General features: G+C 43.3%; 1 protein-coding gene across 1 annotated transcript in view; it reads left to right on the top strand.

Annotated features, from left to right (window-relative positions):
- The first annotated feature begins 3,050 nt into the window (after window positions 1–3,050).
- Window positions 3,051–18,413, top strand: part of P2RX7 (purinergic receptor P2X 7) — a 64,207-nt gene continuing 48,844 nt past the window's right edge. The window contains exon 1 of the mRNA XM_055405466.2: window positions 3,051–3,255. Coding sequence (XP_055261441.2) covers window positions 3,131–3,255 — 125 coding nt within the window. The 5' untranslated portion in view covers window positions 3,051–3,130. The remainder of the gene's footprint in view (window positions 3,256–18,413) is intronic.

Below are 18,413 nucleotides of genomic sequence, written 5' to 3'. Positions count from 1 at the left end.
AGGAATATAAGAAATACAATATATGCACTAAATCTAGCAACTGAGAATTGATAAGTTTATAAAAAATAGTATCCATGAAGTGCCGGTGGTGTGGAAATAGTGGACAGAGGGCTGAGGAAGCAGACAGGGAAGAGCACAAGGGATCAGCATAATAGTTCAGCAGAAACTCTAGAAAAAAAATAGATGTCTTTGGGTGGTGGACAAGGGCAATACTGAAATGATTCGCCTGTTCTGAACATGTCCTATAAATAGAATCATACAATATGTAACCTGTGTCTGGCTTCTCTCACTTAGCATAATATTTATAAGATTCATCCATGTTGTAGCATGTATCAGGACTTCACTCCTTTTTATGGCTCAATAATATTCCATTGTAAAAACCATACTAAAAAAAAAATCTTTCATCTGTTGATGGACATTTGGGTTATCTGCCTATTCACTACTATATCACTATGACAGGTACTCTTGGGAATGAATGAAAGAATAGCACAAACAGCACTGTCCAAGGTTCCAGTGGCTAAGACTCCACACTTCCAATGCAGAGGGCCTGGATTTGATCCCTGGTCAGGGAATTAGATCCCACATGCCACAACTAAGACTGAAGAAAGTGAAAATGAAAGTTGCTCAGTCGTGTCCGACTCTTTGCGACCCTGTGGACTATATAGTCCATGGAATTCTCCAGGCCAGAATACTGGAGTGTGTAGTCTTTCCCATCTCTGGGGGATCTTCCCAACCCAGGGATCGAACTGGGGTCTCCTGCATTGCAGGAGGATTCTTTACCAACTGAGTTATCAGGGAAGCCCAAGAGCAGCCAAATTTAAAAAAATTATTAATTTTAAAAAGAAGCTAGACAATTAGTCCCTCATCCCTCAGCACCTGTGCTCTAACCGTCAAGCTTTACTGTGGATCTCCTCTTCACACAGATGAAGATAACTATATTATTCAGAGTCCTGGCGGGAAAGCAGTAGTGTACTCCAGCAAGATAAGTAATGATGGGACCATTTACAGAGGTGTGGGCAGAGTTCAGAAAAACCAGTAAGGGATGGTGAGCCCCCTGGGGCTGGCAACCAAATCTGAGCCTGAAGGGGTAAGGAGGGAGTGGTGCCCAGAAGTCCTACCATGTGCAGTTGGGTGGAGAGAAGCCAAGAAAACACGTATCTAATCTCACTGTCCTCCTGTTCTCCTGCCTCCTGAACTGGAAGCTGGGAGGTAAGAGAGTCCCTGACACAGCAGGTGAGAAAGTAAAAATCAGCTCAGATTGGAAAAGTAAAAATCTGCCTGGCTACTTAGCAGGCAGGAAGAGCAGAAATGGATAAATTCCACTGCAAGGGGAACAAGAAACAGCATTTCTGTATAACTACAAGGTGACAGTGGAGAAGGAAATGGCAACCCACTCCAGTATTCTTGCCTGGAGAATTCCATGGACAGAGGAGCCTGGCGGGCTACAGTCCAATGAAGCGACTTAGCACGCACAAGGTAATAATACTCCCCATCTTTGAGTGAGTGGCTGCTGCTTTGTTACTCACTGAGAAACGTCATCCTCTAACATCACAGACTATCAGAAACTTTGCTATTTGAAATTATATCAGTAAGAATGAAATATTCCTGGGATTTCACTGATGGCCCAGAGGTTAAGAATGCGCCTTGCAATGCAGGGGACGTGGGTTGGATCCCTGGCTGGGGAACTAAGATCCCACATGCCTCGGGGCAACTAAGCCTGTGTGCTGCAGCGAGTGAGCTAGAGCCTATGCAGCACAGTTAGAGTCCATGTGTCACAGTGAAAGATCCTCCATGATGCAATGAAGATCCTGCATTGCTGCAACTGAGACCCAACACAGTCAAATAAATAAATATTTAAAAAAATAAAAAAGAATGAAAGTTCCTGTTTTGCCTGGAGAACCTAAGTCATCTTGATACAGAAAGGCAGTCTCGATTTGCAGCTCAGGTGCAGAACTTCCTATAAAGGGTTTCTGGAAACAACAATCAACATCTATCTTAGCTTTATTGCTTCCAAGGAAACAGGGCCCTGGGTCCATTTTGCAATCCAAATCTGAAGTTGGCCATTTTATATAAACCTGCTTTGCTCTGAGCCTGTGAAAACTTGTGCATGCTCGTGCTCAGTTGCTCAGTCATGTCTAACTCTTTGCAACCCCACGGGCTGTAGCCCACCAGGCTCCTCTGTCCATGGGATTTTCCAGGCAAGAATACTGGAGTGGGTTGCTATGCCCTTCTCCAGGGAATCTTACCGAATCCAGGGATTAGTCCCTGTGGCTCCTGCATTGGCAGGTAGATTCTTTACTACTGAGCCACCTGGGAAACATGCTTTCATTTAAATTTGATCTAAACTCCACCTTTCCCAGAATCTGATGAGAACTCCATCCCTTTGATTGATGATGTGCATGCCCTCATCGAATGGATTAATAAATCTAATTTTGTTGGATGGCAGGTTTGTTTCTTTTAGGCTGACTGGGTAGGTCATGGGTTGACCTCCCAGGGCATAGAGCAGGGTGGAAAGTGGATCTAGAGGGTTGGCAGGAAATATTCCCCCTAGAAATAAAGTCCTCTCCCAAACCCAGCCCCCAGCAAAACAGAACAGAGTGTTGTGAAGATGTGAGGGAAGGAGGAATGGGGAGACCTTCATTCATCCAGTGTTCACATACATCTGGGGCTGAATAAAGTGTTCCAGACATGAACTGATCTGTCTCTGAGTGGGCCTTGAGACAATGGAAAAATCTGGGCTCTTTACTAAAGCACAGTGGAAGCACTGGGTCTTCTGACATTTAAAGGGCTGTCCCTTTACCCCAGCTGAAATGAACCAAAAAAATAGTGAAAGGAAAAAGGGAACAAGGCAGAATTCTTAAAATGCCCTTCCTTTGAACACCATCTTTGTGCAGGCATCTGGGGGAGGCTGGCTGGGGCGTGGACATCTGTAGCACTTGGCTTCACTTGTTTATTCCCTGACACTTCTGGGGCAATTGCCAGGACCCGCCCCCTCTCTGCCGTCATTGGAGGAACTCAAACTTAAAGCCTTCTGCTAAGAATCCGGACATTTCACTCTCCTCGTCTTGGCGGGCCTGCTGTGGAGGGTTGAGCCCTGGTCCAGCCCTGAGTGGAGAGCGAGCCTCTCACCATGACAGCCTGCTGCAGCTGGAATGATGTTTTCCAGTATGAGACAGACAAAATCACCCGGATCCAAAGCAAGCCTTATGGCACCATTAAATGGTTCTTCCACGTGGTGCTCTTTTCTTACATTGGGTAAGTGGGGTGTGGGGATGACCCTAAGGCTCTGCAGTGGTTGGCAGCACAGAAAACCTCAAGGTTCAGCTTCTGGGGCACATCCTGAATTCCTTGAGGTTTTAAAATCTGAGATGTGAGGCTGACAGCCAGCTGGGGAGGAGTGGGAGTTGAGGGAGGAAGCAGCAGTCAGGAGGAAGCAGTGCTAGTCGGCTGCAAGAGGAAGCCACGGGAAAGGAGTGTGACACCTTGGGTTCTAACCCAGGCCTGCTAGGGCAAGCTGAGCCAGGGCATGCCCGGGGAAGGTGGGAAAATTCAGGGCAACACCCTGGATTCCAGCGGAGGAATCAAGGATTCAGGGTGCGCCTGGTATAAGGCTGGCATCTATGTGAGTCATCACCACTTCAGGGAAGAATAGGATCAGACCTGTAAATTCACTTTAGGCCCTCCCAGGTGTCAAGAAGACTTTCTTTGATTTTTTTTTTTTTTAAAACATCCTATCGGAGAAAGCAATGGCAATCCACTCCGGTGTTCTTGCCTGGAGAATCCCAGGGATGGGGGAACCTGGTGGGCTGCCGTCTATGGGGTCGCATGGAGTCGGACATGACTGAAGCGACTTAGCAGCAGCATTGAGGTATAATTCACATCCCAAACAAGTCACTCATTTAAAGTGTATAATTCAGTAGTTCTTAGTATAGTCAGAGTTGTGCAACCATCACCATAATCAATTTCAGAATATGTTCATCACTTCCAAAAAACCTCTCCCACATCCCTTAACCATCACTTTCATCCACCTATTTCCCTCAGCTCTAGGCACCCACTGTTGTATTTTCAGTCTCCATGGATCTGTCTATTCTGGGTATTTCATATAAATGGAATCATGCAATATGTGGTCCTCTGTGTCTGGCTTCTTCTACTTAGCATTGTGTTTTCAAGGTTCATCCATGCTGGAACATGTATCTCTACTGCACTCCTTTTTTTTGGCTGAGTAATACTTCATTATATGGATATACCACTGTGGGGTAGAAATCTGGGTTGTCTCCAGTTTTAGGCTATGATGAATGGTGCTGCTATGAATGTTTGTGTATGAACATGTCTTCAGTTTTCTTGGGTATGTACCTATAAATGGAATTGGTGGATCCTTCAGTAAACTCTATTTTTAACCTTTTGAGAAACTATCCAGTTGTTTTTCACAGCGGCTGCACCATTTCATATTCCTACCGACAATGTATGTTCCATTTTCCCCACATCCTCATCATTACTTGATATTGTCTGTCTTTTGGAGTATAGGCATCCTAGTGAGTGATTAACTCATTGTGATTTTTTAAAATATTTTTATTTTTGGTTGTGATGGGTCTCCATTGCTGCATGCAGGCTTTCTTACTGCACTGACTTCTATTGTTGCAGAGCATAAGCTCATGGGCTTCAGCAGTTGTAGCTCGTGGGCTCAGTAGTTGTGGCCCATTGACTTCGTTGCTCTGCGGCATGTGGAATCTTCCCAGACTAGTGACTGAACCATGTCCCCTGCATTGGCAGGCAGATTCTTATCCACCGCGCCACCAGTGAAGTCTTCATTGTGATTTTTGACTCATAATTCCCTAATGGCTAAAGGCCCCTTGCACTCTGTGATGATGGTGGTGATGATGATAACCTGAATCTATTAGGGAGACAGTGTAGTTTATCAGTTAAAGGTTAAAGCAACTTATTTCATAAGCCTGGCTAAGTTTCCTTGACTGAGTCACTTAACCTCTCAGAGCCTCAGTTTCTGCATCTGTGCATAGCACTGTTGTGATAATCACATAAGAAAAGGCCTGACACGCCCCTATTGTTGCCTAGTGTAGGGTAAGTGAAGAAGTGAAGTGAAGTCGCTCAGTCCTGTCCAACTCTTTGCAACCCCGTGGACTGTAGTCTACCAGGCTTCTCCATCCATGGGATTCTCCAGGCAAGAATACTAGAGTGGGTTACCATTTACTTCTCCAGGGGATCTTCCCGACCCAGGGATCAAACCCAGGTCTCCTGCATTGGAGGCAGACGCTTTAACCTCTGAGCCACCAGGGAAGCCCCAGTGTAGGGTAAGAGCTTCACAAATGATAGCTCTTTTAAAAATAATCTTTTTGAATATAATAGGTACTTTCACAAACTCTCTCTCCTTTGACTTTTAAAGTAACCATGCCCAAGCTTGGATTTGAGATCTGGAATTGTGAATTCAAAAATCCTTCACTTTTTTAAGCCTTGATTCCTCATCAGTAAAATGGGGATAATGGTTGTGAGAATTAAAAGAATTAATAAAATGTAAAACGGCTGTGAAAAATACTCAACATATGGCCAGGCCAAAGTGTTAGTTCTTCTTCTTAATAATATTACCAGGATTATCATTATTTGAGTCATATGTTTACTATTCAATAAATAATAAGCATGTATATTAAAATTATAAAATAAAACATATTACTTAGACCAGATATTACTGAACAGATAATGAAGAACATAGTTAGCAAATGCTCCCTTTTGAGTCAATACATAGATCACATGTCACAGTTCTACACTGTGATGTGGTTTCCCGGTATTCTTGGGTCTAGCGCACAATGGCTTAAAAGCAGATCATTGTATATATAAGAACAGATTATTATGAGAACACCTTACAATGATAAATATTTTTCTTTCATATGGTGGAATTTTATCTTAAGAGCATTTAATTCCTTCAATTCAGCTGTACATGATCCACAGGAGCATGAAGAGAGAGAGCATAATTTATTTATTTTTTTAATTTATTTATTTTAATTGGAGGCTAACTACTTTATAATATTGTGGTGGTTTTGCCATGCATTCACATGAATCAGCCCCGGGTGTACATGTGTTCCCCATCCTGATCCTCCCTCCCACTTCCCTCCCCATCCCATCCCTCTTGGTCATCCCAGTGCACCAGCCCTGAGCACCCTGTCTCATGCATCGAACTTGGACTGGCGATCTGTTTCACATGTGATAATATACATGTTTCAATGCTATTCTCTCAGATCATCCCACCCTCGCCTTCTCCCACAGAGTCCAAAAGACTGTTCTATACACCTTTTTAACACAGTTTAAACAGTGCAGTGATTCAACAATTGGGTGCCCGGGACTAAGCTCGTGATAGGGTTCCGTCAGTCTCTGTTCCCACATGCTTCTCATAAGAGTGAGCATCTTGCCACTCTACCTGTGAATGTTTTCCACCCAAAACGTCCCCTAAAACAAGCCAACTCCTTCACCTTCACCTAGAGCAAAACTGGAAAAACAGCAGCTTATTCCAGAGCTGAAAGGAAAATTGGCTCTGATGAACTCATGCAGAGGTGGAAGATCTGTTTGCTATGCTTTGTGGACAATTTAGGGTCTTACCTGGTGGCTCAGCGGTAAAGAATCTGCCTGAAATGCAGGAGATCCAGGTTTGATCCCTGAGTTGGGAAGATCCCCTGGAGTAGGGCATGGCAACCCACTCCAATACCCTTGCCTAGAGAATCCCATGGACAGAGGAGCCTGGTGGGCTGCAGTCCATGGGGTCACACAGAGTTGGACACGACTGAAGTGACGCAGCAGCAGTAGCAGTGACAATTCAAGGATTTACCATAGGCAACTTTAATAAGACACAATTTTTACCTTAAGTGCTGACTTTACAAGATAACCTCCACATAAAATGCTTCTCCACTGTTTATAATTTATTTTATTTTTTTATATTTTCTTTTTATTTATTTTTTATTGGAGGCTAATTATTTTACAATATTATATTGGTTGGTTTTGCCATACATTGACATGAATCCACCCCGGGTGTACATGAGTTCCCCCTCCTGAACCCCCCTCCCACCTCCCTCCTCCTTTTATCCTCCCTCTGGGTCATCCCTGCACACCAGCCCCGAGCGTCCTGTAACATGCGTCGACCCTGAACTGGTGATTTGTTTCACATATGACAACATACATGTTTCAATTCCATTCTCCCAAATCATCCCACCCTCACCCTCTCCCACAGAGTCCCAAAGACTGTTCTATACATCTGTGTCTCTTTTGCTGTCTCGTATACAGGGTTATCATTTGCATCTTTCTAAATTCCATATATATGCATTAGTATACTGTATTGGTGTTTTTCTTTCTGGCTTACTTCACTCTGTATAATAGGCTCCAGTTTCATCCACCTCATTAGAACTGATTCAAATGCATTGTTTTTAATGGCTGAGTAATACTCCATTGTGTATATGTACCAAAGCTTATCCATTCGTCTGCAGATGGACATCTAGGTTGCTTCCATGTCCTGGCTATTATAAACAGTGCTGTAATGAACATTGGAGTACATGTGTCTCTTTCAATTCTGGTTTCCTCGGTGTGTATGCCCAGGAGTGCAATTGCTGGATCATATGGCAGTTCTATTTCCAGTTTTTTGAGGAATCTCCACACTGTTCTCCATAGTGGCTGTACTAGTTTGCATTCCCACCAACAGTGTAAGAGGGTTCCCTTCTCTCCACACCCTCCCCAGCATTTACTGCATGTAGACTTTTGGATAGCAGCCATTCTGACTGGTGTGAAATGGTATCTCATTGTGGTTTTGATTTGCATTTCTCTGATTATGAGGGATGTTGAGCATTTTTTCATGTGTTTGTTAGTCATCTTTATGTCTTCTTTGGAGAAAAGTCTGTTTAGTTCTTTGGCCCATTTTTTGATTGGGTCATTTATTTTTCTGGAATTGAGCTGCAGGAGCTGCTTGTATATTTTGGAGATTAATCCTTTATCAGTTGCTTCATTTGCTATTATTTTCTCCCATTCTGAAGGCTGTCTTTTCGCCTTACTTATAGTTTCCTTTGCTGTGCAGAAGCTGTTGATTTTAATTAGGTCCCATTTGTTTATTTTTACTTTTCTTTCCAATATTCTGGGAGGTGGGTCTTGGAGGATCCTGCTGTGATTTATGTCGGAGAGTGTTTTGCCTACGTTCTCCTCTAGGAGTTTTATAGTTTCTGGTGTTACAATTAGCTGTCTAATCCATTTTGAGTTTATTTTGGTGTATGGTGTTAGGAAGTGTCCTAGTTTCATTCTTTTACAAGTGGCTGACCAGTTTTCCCAGCACCACTTTTAAAGGGACTGTCTTTTCTCCATTTTATATTCTTGCCTTCTTTGTCAAAGATAAGGTGTCCATAGGTGCGTGGATTTATCTCTGGGCTTTCTATTTTCTTCCATTGATCTATATATCTGTCTTTATGCCAGTACCATACTGTCTTGATGACTGTGGCTTTGTGGTAGAGCCTGAAGTCCAGCAGTTTAATTCCCCCAGTTCCATTCTTCTTCCTCAAGATTGCTTTGGCTATTCGAGGTTTTTTTGTATTTCCATACATATTGTGGGATTATTTGTTCTAGTTCTGTGAAAAATATCATTGGTAGCTTGATAAGGATTGCATTGAATGTATAAATTACTTTGGGTAGTATACTCATTTTTAAAATATTTATTCTTCCAACCCACCAACACGGTATATTTCTCCATCTATTAGTGTCCTCTTTGATTACTTTCACTAGTGTTTTATAGTTTTCTATGTACAAGTCTTTTGTTTCCTTAGGTAGATATATTCCTAAGTATTTAATTCTTTTCTTTGCAACAGTGAATGGAATAGTTTCCTTAATTTCTCTTTCTATTTTCTCACTATTAGTGTATAGGAATGCAAGGGATTTCTGTGTGTTGATTTTATATCCTGCCACTTTACTGTAATCATTGATTAGCTCTAGTAGTTTTCTGGTAGAGTCTTTAGGGTTTTCTGTGTAGAGGATCATGTCATCAGCAAACAGTGAAAGTTTTACTTCTTCTTTTCCAATTTGTATTCCTTTTATGTCTTTTTCTGCTCTGATTGCTGTAGCCAAAACTTCCAGAACTATGTTGAATAGTAGTGGTGAGAGTGGGCACCCTTGTCTTGTTCCTGACTTTAGGGGAAATGCTTTCAGTTTTTCACCGTTGAGGATAATCTTTGCTGTGGGTTTGTCATATATAGCTTTTATTATGTTGAGATATGTCCCTTCTATTCCCACTTTCTGGAGGGTTTTTATCATAAATGGATGTTGAATTTTGTCGAAGGCTTTCTCTGCATCTATTGAGATAATCACATGATTTTTATTTTTCAGTTTGTTAATGTGGTGTATTACGTTGATTGATTTGCGGATATTGAAGAATCCTTGCATTCCTGGGATAAAGCCCACTTGGTCATGATGCATGATCTTCTTAATGTGTTGTTGGATTCTGATTGCTAGAATTTTGTTAAGGATTTTTGCATCTATGTTCATCAGTGATATTGACCTGTAGTATTCTTTTTTTGTGGGGTCTTTACCAGGTTTTGGGATTAGGGTGATGGTGGCCTCATAGAATGAGTTTGAAAGTTTCCCTTCCTCAGCAATTTTCTGGAAGAGTTTGAGTGGAATAGGTGTTAGGTCTTCTCTAAATTTTTGGTAGAATTCAGCTGTGAAGCTGTCCGGACCTGGGCTTTTGTTTGCTGGAAGATTTCTGATTACAGCCTCTAGTTCCATGCTTGTGATGGGTCTGTTCAGATTTTCTATTTCTTCCTGGTTCAGTTTTGGAAAGTTGTGCTTTTCTAGGAATTTGTCCATTTCTTCCAGGTTATTCATTTTATTGCCATATAATTGCTGATAGTATTCTCTAATAATCCTTTGTATTTCTGTGTTGTCAGTTGTGATCTCTCCATTTTCATTTCTAATTTTATTGATTTGGTTCTTCTCCCTTTGTTTCTTGATGAGTCTGGCTAGTGGTTTGTCAATTTTATTTACCTTCTCAAAGAACCAGCTTTTGGCTTTGTTGATTTTTGCTATGGTCTCTTTTGTTTCTTTTGCATTTATCTCTGCCCTAATTTTTACAATTTCTTTCCTTCTACTGACCCTGGGGTTCTTCATTTCTTCCTTTTCTAGTTGCTTTAGATGTAGAGTTAGGTTATTTAGTTGACTTTTTTCTTGTTTCTTGAGGTGTGCCTGTATTGCTATGAATTTCCCCCTTAGCACTGCTTTTACAGTGTCCCAGAGGTTTTGGGTTGTTGTGTTTTCATTTTCATTCATTTCTATGCATATTTTGATTTCTCTTTTGATTTCTTCTATGATTTGTTCATTATTCAGCAGCGTGTTGTTCAGTCTCCATATGTTGGCATTTTTAATAGTTTTTCTCCTGTAATTGAGATCTAATCTTACTGCATTGTGGTCAGAAATGATGCTTGGAATGATTTCAATTTTTGAATTTACCAAGGCTAGATTTATGGCCCAGGATGTGATCTATCCTGGAAAAGGTTCCGTGTGCGCTTGAGAAAAAGGTGAAATTCATTGTTTTGGGGTGAAATGTCCTATAGAGATCTATTAGGTCTAACTGGTCTATTGTATCATTTAAAGTTTGTGTTTCCTTGTTAATTTTCTGTTTAGTTGATCTATCCATAGATGTAAGTGGGGTATTAAAATCTCCTACTATTATTGCATTGTTGTTAATTTCCCCTTTCATACTTGTTAGTAATTGTATATTGCGGTGCTCCTATATTGGGTGCATAAATATTTATAATTGTTATATCTTCTTCTTGGATTGATCCTTTGATCATTATGTAGTTTCCTTCTTTGTCTCTTTTCACAGCCTTTGTTTTAAAGTCTATTTTATCTGATATGAGTATTGCTACTCCTGCTTTCTTTTGGTCTCTATTTGCATGGAATATCTTTTTCCAGCCCTTCACTTTCAGTCTGTATGTGTCCCTCGTTTTGAGGTGGGTCTCTTGTAGACAACATATATGGGGGTCTTGTTTTTGTATCCATTCAGCCAGCCTTTGTCTTTTGGTTGGGGCATTCAATCCATTTATGTTTAAGGTAATTATTGATAAGTACGATCCCGTAGCCATTTTCTTTATTGCTTTGGGTTCGAGTTTATACACCCTTTCTGTGTTTCCTGTCTAGAGAAGATCCTTTAGCATTTGTTGGAGAGCTGGTTTGGTGATGCTGATTTCCCTCAGCTTTTGATTTCTCCTTCATATTTGAATGAGATCCTTGCTGGGTACAGTAATCTGGGCTGTAGGTTATTTTCTTTCATCACTTTAAGTATGTCTTGCCATTCCCTCCTGGCCTGAAGAGTTTCTGTTGAAAGATCAGCTGTTATCCTTATGAGAATCCCCTTGTGTGTTATTTGCTGCTTTTCCCTTGCTGCTTTTAATATTTGTTCTTTGTATTTGATCTCTGTTAATTTGATTAATATGTGTCTTGGAGTATTTCACCTTGGGTTTATCCTGTTGGGGACTCTCTGGGTTTCTTGGACTTGGGTGATTATTTCTTTCCCCATTTTAGGGAAGTTTTCAACTATTATCTCCTCAAGTATTCTCTCATGGTCTTTCTTTTTGTCTTCTTCTTCTGGGACTCCTATGATTCGAATGTTGGAGCATTTAACATTGTCCCAGAGGTCTCTAATATTGTCCTCATTTCTTTTAATTTGTTTTTCTTTTTTCCTCTGTTTCATTTATTTCTACAATTCTGTCTTCTAGCTCACTTATCCTGTCTTCTGCCTCTGTTATTCTACTGTTTGTTCCCTCCAGAGTGTTTCTGATCTCATCTATTGCATTATTCATTGTTTATTGACTCTTTTTTATTTCCTCTAAGTCCTTATTAAACCTTTCTTCCATCTTCTCAATCCTTTTCTCCAGGTTATTTATCTGTAACTCCATTTTGCTTTCAAGATTTTGAATCATTTTCACCACCAAAATTCGAAATTCTTTATCAGGTAGATTCCCTATATCTTCCTCTTTTGTTTGTGTTGGTGAGCATTTATCTTGTTCCTTTATTTGCTGGGTATTTCTCTGCCTCTTCATCTTGCTTATATTGCTTTGCTTGGGGTGGCCTTTCCCTCTTCTGGCAGTTTGTGGAGTTCTCTTTATTATGTAGTTTCCTCGCTGTGTGTGGGGTTGGACGGGTGACTTGTCAAGGTTCCCTGGTTAGGGAAGCTTGTGTCGGTGTTCTGGTGGGTGGAGCTGTATTTCTTCTCTCTGGAGTGCAATGAAGTGTCCAGTAATGAGTTATGAGATGTCAGTGGGTTGGAGTGACTTTGGGCAGCCTGTATATCGAAGATCAGGGCTATTTTCCTGTGTTGCTGGAGAATTTGTGTGATATGTCTTGCTCTGGAACTTGTTGACACTTGGGTGGTGCTTGGTTTTAGTGTAGGTATGGGGACGTTTGATGAGCTCCTATCGATTAATGTTCCCTGGAGTCAGGAGTTCTCTGGTGTTCTCAGGATTCGGGCTTAAGTCTCTTGCTCTGGTTTTTGGTCTTATTCTTGGAGTAGCCTCTAGACTACTCTATCTGTCATTTCCAAGGTGGTTCCCTCTGTTTTAGCTTCTGTTTGCTGGTCTCTTCAGTGTCTAATTTCCGCCCTGACACTAGGGTGCAGGTGGACACTTTTTAAAGGCTCAGTTGTTCAGACCTGTTCTGGGAAGGGAGGAACACTGCAGACAAATATCTCTGGCATCTGCGGGGAGTACTCGCAGCGTCTCGGCCACACTGGGTTTGCCCCCACTCACAGCGCGTGTGCTGTCCCAGTCTACACTGCACAGGCTCTAGGTTGCTCTGCCGGGAACTGTTCGAGGCCAGCGCTGGGTTGTATGCACTTCCCAGGTCTGAGCAGCTCAAGTTCAAGTTCTGGGGTACTCCACAAAGGCGCAGACTTGGTTGGGCCTGCGTTTTGTGCCTTCCCAGGTCCGAGCAGCTCAGGTGACCAGGTGTTTGGTGAGTGCGGTCGCTGCAACTTATCGCCTCCCCAGTCCCTGCCACTCGGTTTTCTGGGTGTACAACCGGCGCACCTTCTCAGGCGGATATTGACCGGCCCAAGCCCAAGAAGTCTTGATTAGCAACAAGCCTGCCTGCAGTTTGTATCAGATGCCTTTCTGGGGCCGTGGTTGCCCCCTCCGGCTCTGGCTGACCTCCCTGCCTGTCTCGGCGGGGGATGGGGGATGGGCCGACCGCAGCCAGCTCGCTCTGCTCAGTCCTTTGTTCTGTGAGCGGGGCTGGCGGAGTCTTAGGTTAGAGCTTTCCGCCTTTTCACGGGGAAGCTATCCCAGTCTACTTTGCTATCCCCAGTTCTCTCAGATTGTTCTCGCGGCATTCAAGCCTAGTCCTCTCTCTAAGCAGTTCAGCCAGCTCCTCCTTGCCCAGCCCCCGCTTGCTAATGGCGTATGCGGGCGTCTGCGCTGCTTCTCCACTGGGAGTTACCATTTGGCGGGTAATCTGTGGGTTTTAAAAAAATCTTAAAAAAAAAAAAAGGAGGGTTATGTGGCCCTCTGAGGTTCCAAGGCTCGCCACAGATTTGCCAGTGAGAATGTTTCCTGGTGTTTGGAAACTTCTCTCTTTTTAAAGCCTCCCTTCCCGGGACAGAGCTCCGTCCTTGCTTCTTTTGTCTCTCTTTTTAACTTTTATGTTTTTTCCTACCTACTTTCGAAGACAATGGGCTGCTTTTCCGGGTGCCTGATGTCCTCTGCCAGCATTCAGAAGTTGTTTTGTGGACTTTACTCTGCGTTCAAATGTTCTTTTGATGAATTTGAGAGAGTGGTCTCGCCGTCCTATTCCTCCGCCATCTTGTTCCTTCTCCCACTGTTTATATTTTAAAATATAAAACTGAAGAAAAAGTATTTCTGGCTTTGCTTTCTCCCCCCTTTATGTTAACCATATATTTATTTACATCTCACTGAATGAAGTCCCATAGAACACTGGTCTCCAGCCTTTTTGGCACAGGGACTCGTTTTGTGAAAGAGAAATTTTCCACGGATGGGGGGTGGGTGTGTGGAGTGGGGGGGCTGTATTTCAGGTGGTAATGGGAGCAATGGAGAACAGCAGATGAAGCTTCCTTTGATAGCCCACAGCTTATCTCCTGCTGTGTGGCCCACTTCTCAGCAGGCCACGGCAAGTATGGGTCAGTGGCCAAGGGTTTGGGGACCCCTGCCATAGAACACAGCTTGGAAAATGCTGCCTTACAACGTACTGTGAGGCCTCAGGTTGATATAACTTCAGCTAGGTGGGGGCCTGGTGGGCTTCCATCTATGGGGTCACACAGAGTCGGACATGACTGAAGTGACTTAGCAGCAGCAGCAGCAGGCCATCTGTGAAATGGGTAGACCCACGATGCACTGAGGGGAGGTAGTTGACATCAAATAGGACTAATGTGGACCAGAGGTGGAAATCCAGACAACTTTAGATAATACTCAGGATATATATAGCAACAGGAGGAGGATTCTGGTCATGTCCTGGGTTCAGAAGCTGTCTACACTCTGGCTGAAAAGGCAAAGAGTCAGGATAATGAGAGAAGACAGGGAGGTACAAGGCAAGGAGGAAATAAGACAAGAGGCTGATCAGCATCTCACAGTCCCTCACAACTGGGTTCAGATTTAGAATCAAAGGCAAGGGCTGTAGCTACAGGCAAGATCAAGTAGCTCCAGATTCAAGGGCACTGGGAGTGTGTGAAGAGGATACTGAATAGGACTGTGTACTAAGTGAAAGAAACCTAAGCCATATTAGCCACATAGGGGGATTTATTTTCATGTAACTGGGCAGTGGAAGAGATGGAGCTGTCCTCAGACATGGATGGTTATAAAAGTTCAAGCTTTGTGAAACTGTGGGGGCTGGGTCTCTCTCCACACACTTCCCCCCCCCCATTTATATTTCTCTCCCCACATTTTGGCTCTATTTCTTGAATAGGCTCTCTATGTAGCTAGATGTCACATTCATATCCCCACATCCTCCCCTTTGAGCAACCCCAGAGGAACAAACAAGTCTTTTCTGATAGCTCTGGCAAAAAATTCACAGAAAAAACTCTGACTGGTTGTGCCGTGCATGCTAAGTTGCTTCAGTCATGTCTGACTCTTACTGACCCCGTGAACTGTAGCCCGCCAGGCTTTTCTGTCCATGGAATTTTCCAGGCAAGAATACTGGAGTGGGTTACCATTTTCTACTCCAGGGGATCTTCCCGACTCAGGGATCCAAGCAGCATCTCTTATGTCTCCTGCATTGGCAGACTAGTTCTTTACCACTTGCGCCACCAGGGAAGCCCTGACTGGTTGAAGTCGCTTAGTCATGTCCGACTCTTTGGGACCCCCATGGGCTGTAGCCTGCCAGGCTCCTCTGTCCATGGGATTCTCCAGGCAAGAATACTGGAGTGGGTTGCCATTTCAAGCTTGAGTTAAATATCCATCCCTGAACCAATCCTGTGGCTAGGTGCATGGTGTCACCTGATTGGTCAGTCCTGGATCATGTTCTGGCTCCTGTGGCAGGAATTAGGGAGAGGGCACAGAGCTGAACCATGTCCTGTGGCTCTTAGAAAAGAATTCTGCTGCCAGAGGAAGTAGGAAATGTGGGTGGAAGGAAGAGACAGACAAAAACCAAATAGCCACCACAGGTCTTTCCAAAAGCCAGGAATTCCAGGGACTTCTGAAGGCTATAGATCTATCCCTGGCTTGTCTCAACCCAGCACCTGGGCTGTGGAGACTCTGCCCCAAATTATTGTCAAGCTGGGACATTGGTATTCTCAACAGAAAGTGCCTCTGAGAATCAGCTCCTGGTTATCCAAGACATAATCTGTTTCATCTTCTGGCCTCAATGAGATGGGAAGAATGGGATAATGATGACTACACTCCAGGAAAACTGAGATTCAAACACCTGAATGACAATAAAGATAACTTCTTCCTACTGTTAGCTTTATTTATATCATCTCATTTGATGTGCTGGGACTTAAGTATTGTCTTCATTATTTCACAGATAAGGAAATGGAAGCTATGGAGTTACATTATAAAAAGTAATCCAGTTAGAAAGTGAGTGAGTGAAGTTGCTTAGTCGTGTCTGACTCTTTGCGACCTTATGGACTGTAGCCTACCAGGCTCCTCTGTCCACAGGATTTTCCAGGCAAGAATACTGGAATGGGTTGCCATTTCCTTCTCCAGGAGATCTTCCCGACCCAGGGATTGAACCCAGGTCTCCCACATTGTAGGCAGACGCTTTACCATCTGAGCCACATTTCAATCCAAAACCAATGTTCTTAGCCCACAAACCATACTGCTAAAGTAGTTATCTGTCAGACTTTGAAAGCCTAGGCACTGGGTCTCCTCAACATTTAGCCAATCATTCTTCCTTTTCACCAGGCTCTTCTTTGTCTTTCTGAGTTGACCAGGGCAAGTGAAGGATGAGGATGGAGGCTGGGATGAGCATCCCATCACTTTGTCTTTCTCCATTGTTTATTCATTCCCCCAATGTTATTATTCCATTTTGTATATTTATTTATGTGGCTGCATCAGGTCTTAGTTGTAGCATGCGGGATCTTTCCTTGCGGCATGCAAACTCTCCGTTGCGGCATGTGGGATCTAGATCCCCAACCAGGGATTGAACCTGGGCCCCCTGCATTTGGAGCATAGAGTCCTAGCCACTGGCCCACCAGAAAAGTCCCCATTCCCCAAATTTTAGAGTATCTACTATGAATCAGACACTGTTAATATTAATATAATAGAGATTATATTAATAACAGTCAGTGAAACAAAGTTCTGGCAACTCATTGCATTATATTCTAATGGAGGAAAGAGACATGGTATGAAAATGCAGAAACATAATAAAATGTCTGATGGTGTCAAGTGCTATGAAGAATACTAAATTAGGGAAGAGGACAGAGAACAAGCATATGTGTGATAGAGGCATATAGGCTGAGATCAGCGCAAAGAAAGGGAACAAGTCACGGAATATCTGGAAGAAGAGTGTTTCTGATGGAGGAAATAGGAAGTGCAAAGGCCCTGAGGTAAGGACTTGATAGAGTACTCAAGGAAAAGCAAGGAGGTCAGAGTGGTAGAAGCAGAGTGAACAATGTATTGAAGGAGAGGTAACCTGGGTGGAGATGGGAGGACAGGTCATTCCTTGAAGGCCCACTCTGAGTTATTTGGATTTTATTCTGAATGAGTTGAGAAGCCATAGGAAGATTCAAAGCTGAGCAGTAAAAGATACTGGTGTTTTCTTAGGAAGATTTCCCTCTTCTGAGACTAGTCCTCTCAGAAGCTTTTCCAATAAATACAGAAGAGCAGGGAAGGTTGAGAGAGAAACAGGAGAACAAACTCCACTCAAAACTGCTTCTTCTGCCTCCAGTTAGCCTCCGCCCAGGCCAACAGCAAAGGCAACATTGTCCTGCACAGCTTCAGGCTGTCTGTCACCATGGAGATGGTGCTGTTGTGCTAATTTGCAATCATTAAATGTAGCTCCTGGCTGGCTGCCCATTACCGTAGGGTGACCACACACTTGTGTGGCTGGGTTTCCTCCTATTGAATGGAAGTGAGTCCACCGCACAGGCAGAAAGAGTCACCAGAGGCCAGAGAGGGGCAAATCCAACTCAGGCATGGCCCCTGCCACTTGAGGGTGACAAAAACATGACAATATCTGCCATGTTCTCAACGCACCCCGGATCGCTGCGTGATGCGACAGAGATGGGAAGGCCTAGAGGAGACCCACTTCAGGAGGAGACCCCCTCCAGGAGAAGAATTGAGCCACCTTATAGATGAGGCCAAGAGACCAGCAAACACAAATGAATGGAAGCAAAAAAGAGGAATAGTCAGAAGGTCAGCATGTTCCAGAACCTGATGAGTGAGAAGGAAGGAGCAGGAGCTGAGGACAGAGGTAGGCAGGGGCCAGGGTTGGGATTTGTTTCTCAATGCCATGGGAAGCCACTAAAAAGTTTTATACAAGGGAGTGAAACCATTTGATTCACACTTTTAAAAGCACTGTCAGGCCACTGTGCAGACTGTTGATTGTGGTGGGGCAAAAGGGGCAGTGATGGGACCAGTAAGAAGGCTATTGGAGCCACCCAGAGGAGAGAAGGTGGTGACTTGGACTAGAATGGGGCAGTGCAGCTGGAGAGAAGTGAGCAAACGGGCTGTGTTTTAGAGGTGGAACTGACAGATTTTCTAGAAGGCAAAGACGACTCTAGGTTTCTTGGTGGATGATGATGCCTTTTATCAACATAAAAGACCAAGAAGAGGCTAGATTGCCAACTAACACAGCATTGTTAACTATGTCAAACTATTAAAACACCTCGACTACTACCATATTTCAGCTTCCCTTCACTAATGTCTAAACCAAAACATTAAAAAAGCTAGAAGCACAGTCTTTAAAAAACAAACAAACAAAAAAAAGATGGTCTTTTTAAA

This window comes from Moschus berezovskii, chromosome 19, assembly GCF_049115385.1.
Source record: "Moschus berezovskii isolate FMDL1 chromosome 19, NW_MosBer_1.0, whole genome shotgun sequence".
NCBI classification, from domain to species: domain Eukaryota; kingdom Metazoa; phylum Chordata; class Mammalia; order Artiodactyla; family Moschidae; genus Moschus; species Moschus berezovskii.
Note: the sequence above shows the minus strand (reverse complement) of the source record. Positions and strands in the feature narration are given on the sequence as shown.